Source organism: Tupaia chinensis, unplaced genomic scaffold (genome assembly GCF_000334495.1).
Source record: "Tupaia chinensis unplaced genomic scaffold, TupChi_1.0 Scaffold000201_1, whole genome shotgun sequence".
Lineage (NCBI taxonomy): Eukaryota > Metazoa > Chordata > Mammalia > Scandentia > Tupaiidae > Tupaia > Tupaia belangeri.
In genome coordinates this window covers 2,534,906-2,543,705 of record NW_006159676.1, presented here as the reverse complement: position 1 = coordinate 2,543,705, position 8,800 = coordinate 2,534,906, and the positions used below count along the sequence as shown (strand labels likewise).

The window sequence follows — 8,800 nt, the reverse complement described above, 5'->3', positions numbered from 1 at the left end:
GGCGAGAGGGAGGGTGGGTGGAGCCACGGCAAGGATAAGTGGCTCAGGTAGGCCAGGCTCAAGGAAGGATGGGGATCAAGGAGCGGATAGGTGGGTTAGTGCAAGGCGGGGCGGGGCTAGAGATGGTTGGCTCTTTGTTCGTGTGGGCGGGGCAATAAGGAGGAGGGCGTGACCAGGTAAAAGGGTGGGTCTTTGGGCTTGTGGGCGTGGCCAGATACAAGGGTGGGTCTCTTGTGCTGGTGGGCGGGGCCATTACCTTGGAGGGTGGGATCAGGGAGTAGGTGGACCTTTGCAAGAGTAGGCAGTGAAGTCAGTGGAGATGGAAATTACTGGAAGGCGAGGCCTTGGAAGTGGATGAGGACTCTGAATAGGGATTCAGCTTTTCTGAGCGGGTTGCCTCCGGAGGGGTTGGGGATTGGGGGAGGGGCCTGGAGCTGACAGTCCCCTTCCCTCCCCCAGGCTCAAGCAGTCTGGGTTTCACATCCAGCCCCTCCCCTTTCTCCTCCTCGTCTCCGGAGAACGTGGAAGACTCCGGCCTCGACTCGCCGTCCCATGCAGCACCTGGTCCCTCTCCAGATTCCTGGGTACCCCGCCCGGGCACCCCACAGAGCCCACCCAGCTGTAGGGCATCGCACCCTGAGTTGAGGAGTACACGGGCCCAGCTGGCACCAGACTCACCGCAGCCCCTCGCTCCGTCTCCCGGCCCTTGGGGACTGGAGCCCAGGACAGGAGGAGGTGAGTTTAGGGGCCCCAAGTTTCTGAGCGTTCTCAGAGCCCTGGAAGGGAGGACGAAGGGAACTGAACCCTCACCCTGGAAGGAGCGATCATGCAAAGTCTATTTAACAGGACGTGACCTGGCAAGTTGCCCGTTGGGGTGTCCCTAAGTAGGGACATCTGAGCTGAGATTTGATGATGGAGCGATGTCAGTGGGTCCACGGGACAGGCAGGGCCTGGAGGGTCCAAGAAAACGGTGTGACTTTTGCCCTGAGTTAGGCGGGAACCACTCCAACCACCTCTAATTGGAGCCAAGGGGGGACAGGACCAGATTCAGGGGTGGCCTTTTCTTTTGGGGAACGAGGGGGGAGGCTGAGACCCGGGAGGTGAAGCAGTCCCTCACGAGCTGTGATGGAGGTGACAGTGGCAGTACGACGTCAGGGAGGGATGGCCAAGGGAGTGCTGGAAGAATGAGGCAGCGGGGGAGGGGAGGGAGAAACTGCAGTGTGCGCATGCGCATGCGCGTCTGCTGCCTTAGCCTTTAGCTAAGGATGGAGACTGTGGACCCGGATTGGGCTAGACAAGCCAGACCTCTCCATGGGCCACTGTATCAAGATGTCATGAGGGAACCAGCAGGTGGCGTGGTGGTTAGAGACGCTGGACTCCCACATGGCTGACTGTGGTTCGAGTCCTGGACGTGGTGGCTTGCTTTCTCACTTTCTCTCTCTCTCATTCTGTCCTGGTCAAATTAAAATAAATGAATAAACAAAGTTAAGTAGAATAATCCTTTTTAAAAAAAGATGTCATCAGAACGGGAAAAGGAGACCACCTAGGGAGGGGAAAAGAAAGCCCTGTGCTGACAGAAGGCAGGCTAGGGGTGGGAGGAAAGAGGATAGGGTGGGGGTGGGAGAACTCTGGGGGTCACATCAGGTCAGGGTTTCCGGAAGTGGGAAAAGACTCTTGGTACCCTCCATAGGCAAGAACCTAGTTAGGTCCAATTCGGGGGACAGCCAAAGGGGCTGGAGATGCTAATATAGGACAGGATCCGTTTTTTTTTTTACTGTAGGTCGTGTGTGCTCGCCAGAGACAGAGAAAGGGAGAGTGAGCCATCAGCCATCACTCTCCCTGGCTGGATGGCCACACGCAATTTCTTCTCCTCCTGGACACACATGCACCAATTGTCATTTTCAAACTACCGAGTCCAGGATTCGAACAGCACAGCTAGCTATGTGGGATCCAGCTTTTTTTTTTTTTTTTTTTTAGAATGATTTCATTTCATTTTTTTAAAAGAATTACTTTACTTAATTTAATTAATCTTTTTAAATTATTAATATTATTAATTTATTTATTTAGAGAGATTTTTGCTATAGCACGTGCGCTCACCAGAAAGACAGAGAGACATAAAGTGAGAGATCACCCCCCCCCGGGAGGATGGCCACGCTGCAATCCCTTCTCCTCCATTCTCCTCTCGGGATCTTGGGCACGCATGCACACGCGCCCGGCATGAGTTTAAGCCACTGGGTCCAAGCCTCGAACCCCAGTCGACTCTATGGGAGTCTAGCAACATAGCCATTACGCCAACTGCTGGTCTGTCATCATTTTTCATAATTTTTCAAGAATTTTATTTAACTTTATTAGTATTATTTCCCAGTTTGATAAGAGAGAGAGAAAGAGAGAGGGAAATTGAGAAAGCAAGCCACCAGGTCCAGGACTTGAACCATGGTCAACCATGTGGGAGTCCAGCACCTTTAACCACCACACTGCCACCAGCTGGCCCCTCATTTTAAAATTTGATCAGAGAGGGGACCAGCAGGTGGCATGGTGGTTAAGATGCTGTACCCTACAAGGCTAGCTTCATGGCTTGAGTCCTGGACCCAGCAGCTTGAGGATCACTCCTGGCGTGTGTGTGTGTGTCTCTCTCTGCGTGTGTCTCTCTGGTCAAATTAAAATAAATTAATGAGTAAATAAAATCATAGAAAAATGTTCTATTTATTTTTTTAAAAATTTGATCAGAGAGAGACAGAGAGAGAAACTGGAAAAGTGAGAAAGCAAGCCACCAGGTCTGGGACTCAAACCTCAGTTGGCCATGTGGGAGTCCAGCGCCTCAGCCACCATTACTATTACTGTCATGTTTTAATTCGACCATAGAGAGAGAGAAAGTGAGAGAGCAAGCTGTCAGGTCTGGGACTTGAACTGTGGTCAGTCACATGGGAGTCTAGCACCTTAACCTCCATGCCACCTGCTGGTCCAGGACCAGGATTCTTGACCAACCTGGCCAATTCTCCTGCCCTCTACCCCTTTCCCCCTGCCCCCAAGAGACATAGAAAAAGTCGGGAGACATTAAAGGGGTTGAATCCCCCGTGGCCTGCTGCATAGACCAAGTCCTGGACCTGTTAGCTTGAAAAACACGTTGGTATCCCGGCAGATGGCGTAGCAGTGACGTCACTGACTCCTACATGGCCGACCATGGTTCAAGTCCCGGCTCTGGTGGCTTGTCAATTACACTAGGCATGTGTACATGCATGCCCAGGATCCCAGGTGGAGAATGGAAGAGGAGGGATTGCGGCTTGGTCATCTCCCTTGGGGAGTGACTTCTCACTTTCCCTCTCACTGTCTCTGTCTCTCTCTCTCTCTCTGGGGCAAATGCACATATTTGAAGGCAAAAACCTCTAAAAAAAAAAAAAAACGAAAAAGAAATACACCTGGCATGTGCGTGCCCAAAATCCAGGGAGGAGAATGGAGGAGAAGGAATTGCAGCATGGCCATCCCCCCCACCCCAGGATATTTTATTACTTTCTCTCTCTGTCTCTCCCATGCTCACATGCCCTGTAGCGAATTAAAATAATAATTTTAAAAAGCCCATTCAACCCTTCCTGCAGCCTGTGCCTGCCTCTTAAGCTTCCAGGTCCTGCTTGCATACTCCCAATGACGAGGAGCTCACCCCTTACTGGGTTCAGGGCTATGAATGGCATCTTCAGTTCTGTCTAGCACCTTCTCTGCAGCCCCAAGACTTCAGACCATCAGGGGGAGGGGGCTCCAGCTCTTCAGAATAAACCCTCCTAGTTTGGGGCTGAGTCATGGCCCTGGGAAGGACCAGAGGCCCAGGGCAGCGTCTCAGCGGTGCCTGCTCTCTGCATTTGCTCCCTAGACCTGATACCCGCCGCTGCTGACTCTGCAGCCAGGGAGGGCCTAGCAGCTCCACCCCGGAGACCCCGCACGAGGAAAGTGTCCTGTCCCTTGACGCGCAGCAACGGGGACCTGGTAGGGTGAAGGGGCGGGCGGGGCCCGGGGCTACTGCCTTAAGCGCAGGTGCACGCTTAACATGCACTTGCCAGGACAGCCAGGAGAGGGAGAGAACCCCAACCTTGCTGGAATGATAACATGGATATTTAATAAGACTGATGGTGGCAGATACCCCTTGGGGACCTTCCTCAGGAAGGGACCTCTGAGCTGAGATTTGATGGCGGTGGGGCCTGGTGGGTCCAGGAGGGGTGTGAGTTTCCTCCGGGCTCAGTTTGCAGGAACTCCTACTGGGGTACCGAGTGTCCCCTTCCAGTCTCGTTCCCTGAGTCCCTCTCCACTGGGCACTTCGGCCCCCAGCGCTGTCCCCGAACGTCCCAGCTTCTCATCACAGACGAGCCATGGTACGTGCCGCAGGCTCCATTCCGCCTCCTCTGGCCCGGGCGGGTACCTCGCAGCTCTATGCACAGAGGGAGGATCCAGAGCTGGGACCTGTGCTCACTGTCTGTCTGTCCCCTATCCCTTCCCATCAACCCCAGGAGTCTCCCGGGGCCCAAGCCCTGTGGTCCTAGGCTCCCAAGATGCCCTGCCCGTGGCTACAGCCTTCACTGAGTACGTCCACGCCTACTTCCGTGGCCATAACACCAGGTATGTGGAAATCGGGGACAGTGCCAGCCAGGACAGGACAAACGGGGCTCGCTAAAGGCTCTGCATCTGGGTACAGCGGGGGCACCCTTCAGGTGTCCTCCAGAGCCCATTTGCAGGGGGAGGGCCTTGAGCGCTGCGCCAAGCCAGAGGGCGGTGGGAGCCATGGTAGGTGTTTGAGCAAGGGTAGGCATTGTTTGTAGACAGACTCCTCTGAGGATGCTGTAGGCATCAGTTTGAAGGCTGGGCCTGGTCAGGGGGCACCCGGAGGTGAGCTGAGGGCCAAAGTTAGACTAGAGGGGCCGGAAACAGAAAAGACCTTGAAGAAAAGGAAGAGTGGTAGACCCAAAACCCAAGATGACGGGGCCAGCAGGTGGCATGGTGGTTGAGAGGCTGGACTCCCACATGGCCAACCGTGGTTCAAGTCAGGAACCTGGTGGCTTGCTTTCTCTCTCTCTCTCTCTCTCTCCCTGGTCAAGTTTAAATAAATAAATAAAGTTAAATAAAATAATTTTTGAGAGGTTTTTCGCTATAGGGCGTGTGCGCTCGCTAGACAGAGACAAAGAGACAGAAAGCGAGAAATCACCCCCCAGGATGGATGGCCACACCGCAATCCCTTCTCCTCCATTCTCCTCTCGGGATCTTGGGCACGCACGCACACGTGCCCGGCGTGAGTTTTAAGCCACTGGGTCCGGGACACGAACCGTGGTCAACTACGCGGGAGTCCAGCGACATACCCATTACTCTAACTGCTGGTCCCAAATAATTCTTTTTTTAAAAAGAGGTATTTATTTTTATTTATTCATTCACTTAATTTGATCAGAGAGGAACAGAGAGAGGGAAATTGAGAAAGTAAGCCACCAGGTCCAGGACTTGAACCATAGTCAGCCATGTGGGAATGTCCAGCGCCTTAACCACCATGCTACCTGCCGGCCGCTAAATAAAATAATTCTTTTTAAAAAGGAAAAAAGGAATACATAACCCAAGCTGAAGACAATTAAAAAAAAAAAAAAAAAAAACCCGTTTTTGGGGGCCAGCAGGTGGCGCTAGCCGACTGCAGTTCAAGACCTGCACCCACAGCTTGAAAATAGGAGGGGTCTGGGGAGCCCCAGGCTGCAGTGCAAAAAGGGGAGGTGGGGAGAAGGGGCCCACGGCAGAATCCCGAGCTAACGTCCAGTGCCCTGACTTCTCAGCTGCCTCGCTCGAGTTACTGGGGAGCTCACCATGACCTTCCCAGCCGGCATCGTGCGGGTGTTCAGCGGGACGCCACCTCCGCCTGTCCTCAGCTTCCGGCTCATACACACGGCCCCCATTGAACACTTCCAGCCCAACGCGGATCTGGTCTTTAGGTACTGCGTATAGGCCGGGTGTGTGGTGGGGTCTCAGAGGCCTGGGTCTCTCCGAGTCGGAATGCCTGCTCTACCTTGTGGGATTTGCTGTGTGACCTGGGGCCAGTCTCTTGCCCTTTCTGAACCCCACTTTCCTTCCCTTCTTTACTGTCCCATCATTAAGCTAAGTAGAGATTTTCTGGACCCAAAGTGAGTAGGGAAATCGCATCTTTAAGAAGCTCTTGGGATGGGGCCAGCCAGTGCTTTGTGGTTAAGGCACTGGATCCCACATGATGTATTCCATGGTTCGAATCCTGGACCTGGCAGATTGATAAAACACATTGGGGACCTGTGCGTGCATGCCCCAAATCTCTCAAGGGCAGAATGGAGGAGAAAGTATTGGGGCCATGGCTATCCCCCTGGGGGGCGGGGGGGGGGGGGGGGGGACTTCTCATTTTCCTTCTTTCCGTTTCTGTGTCTCCCCCGAGAGCACTCACGCCCTATAATAAAATCTTTAAATAAATAAATAAATAAGTAAATGTCCTCGGGAGGAAGTTCCCTGAGGTTTGGGGTCATTTCTCCGCATCTCTGCAGTGACCCCTCCCAGAGTGACCCTGAGGCCAAAGATTTCTGGCTCAATATGGCCACTCTGACGGAAGCCCTGCAGCAGCAGGCCGAGCAGAACCCGGCTGCCTCCTACTACAACGTGGTGCTGCTAAAATACCAGGTGGGCTGCGTGGGGGAGAGGGAGTCCGGGAGCAGGGGTGCGTAGGCTGGGTGGAAGGGCAGTGCATCCACGCATGCGGATGGCCTCATTATGCAAATCAGGACAGGTGGTGTCTTTATGCAAACGAGAAGGGGCGGGGTTATGTATGTAAATTAGAAGCAATTCATCACACCCTGGAAGCTCAGACTTAGACTTGTCCTTCTGCAAGAATAGGGGCACTCTGCTGCCCCCTGCTGGATACATGGTGTAATACAGATTCTAGTCCAAAAAGTCTTGCTCGGGGCGGGACTCCATGCTTGGGGTGGCCCGTGTACTGCTGGCTTTGATGGTTGCATCGTGCACGGTGTGACATCGGAAGGCATGTCCTCTCGTTCTTGTTCCTCCTAGTTCTCCCGCCCGGGTCCCCAGTCCGTGCCTCTGCAGCTCAGCGCCCACTGGCAGTGCGGGGCGACCCTCACCCAGGTCTCGGTGGAGTACAGCTACCGGCCTGGCGCCACGGCCGTGCCCACGCCGCTCACCAATGTCCAGATCTTGCTGCCTGTGGGCGAACCCGTGACCAATGTCCGCCTGCAGCCGGCCGCCACCTGGTGAGGGCGAGCGGGAGGGTGGGGGAGGCTCCAGGGACCCCATTACCTTCTAGATCTCCCCTGATGTTGTAATGAAAGAATACACCCTGGGAGAGGTGAGTCCTGTTCAGAGCTGGAGTCGTATTATAAGCCGGAACCCTATGGGACATGGAGGGCTGGCCTCCTAGCCTAGTGGTTAGGGAAGCCAGCTCCCACATGGACCCCTGTATGGTTCTTGAATCCCTGCTTTGGTGGCTTAAAAAAACACACCAGGGGCAGGAACCAGCAGTTAGCATAATGGCTATGTCACTGGACTCCCATGTGGTCAAACACAGTTCAAGTCCTGGACCCGGTGGCTTAAATTCATGCTGAGCACATGTGCGTGTGTGTCCAAGATCCCGAGAGGAGAATGGAGGAGAAGGGATTGTGGCATGGCCATTCCCCCCTGGGGGTAATTTTTTCCTTTCTGGTTCTCTGTCTCTGTCTCTCTGGCAAGCGCACATGCCATATAACAAAGATCTCTCTATAAAAAAATTACACCAAGAAGGGGCTAGCAAGTGGTGTGGGTGGTTAAATGCTGGACTTTTATATGGTCCATCAAGTTCAAGTTCTGGACCTGACAGCTTTAAAATCATGCTGGACATCTTTGGGGGTGATTTCTCACTTTCCCCCCTCACTATTTCTCTCTGTCTCTTTCTGGTGAGCACAAGCACCCTATGGCAAAAACCTAAAAAATAAAAAAAATAATAAAATAAAAAAACACCAGGTGGGACTAGCAGGTGGCATGGTGGTTAAGGTCTTGGACACTCCCACATGGCCGACCGGGGTTCAAGTCCTGAATCTGGTGGCTTGCTTTCTCACTTTCTCTCTCTCTCACTCTCACCCTCTGTCTCTCTCTGGTCAAATTAAAATAAATAAATGAATAAATGAATGAATAAAATAAAATAAATAATTATTAAAAAAAAAATAAAAAAACGCCAGGTGAGCCAGCAGGTACCATGAAGGTTAAGGCAGCTGGATCCCACATGGCTGGCTGTGGGGTTCGAATCCCAGACCCGGCAGCTTGAAAGTCATGCCAGGTGCGTGTACATGTGTCCCCAAAGTTCCAAGAGAAGGGAGGAGATGGGATTGTGATGTGGCCATCCCCCCGGGGGGTGATTTCTCGCTTTTCCTCTGTCTCTATCTCTCTCTGGTGAGCGCATATACCCTATTGCAAAAGCCAAAAACAACATACAAACAAACAAACAAACAAAAAACACCAGGCATGTGTGCATGTGTGCCCCAAATCCTGACGGGGTGGAGAAATGGTCTGACCACGCCCCCTTAGGGGGGACTTTCTTCTCTCCCTCCTTCTCTGTCTCTCTCTGCTGAGCGCACACACCCTCTGGCAAAGATAATAATAATGGTAACATCTGACATGGGGGCAGCAGATAGTGTCCATCTCTGGACCATCACAGCTGACCATGGTTCGAGTCCCGGACCCAGTGGTTTGAAACTCACACCGGACGCATGTGCGTGCGTGCCCAAGATCCCGAGCGGAGAATGGAGGAGAAGGGATTGCGGCGTGACCATCCCCCCGG

At 53.2% G+C, this 8,800-nt stretch overlaps 1 protein-coding gene across 1 annotated transcript in view; it reads left to right on the top strand.

Moving 5' to 3' along the window:
- Positions 1-8,800, top strand: part of FCHO1 (FCH and mu domain containing endocytic adaptor 1) — a 53,559-nt gene that overhangs the window by 31,918 nt on the left and 12,841 nt on the right. Inside the window, 7 exon segments of the mRNA XM_014587298.2 lie at positions 460-735; positions 3,863-3,975; positions 4,271-4,358; positions 4,494-4,602; positions 5,793-5,948; positions 6,522-6,654; positions 7,042-7,241. Of these exon segments, the coding sequence (XP_014442784.1) occupies positions 460-735; positions 3,863-3,975; positions 4,271-4,358; positions 4,494-4,602; positions 5,793-5,948; positions 6,522-6,654; positions 7,042-7,241 (1,075 nt within the window).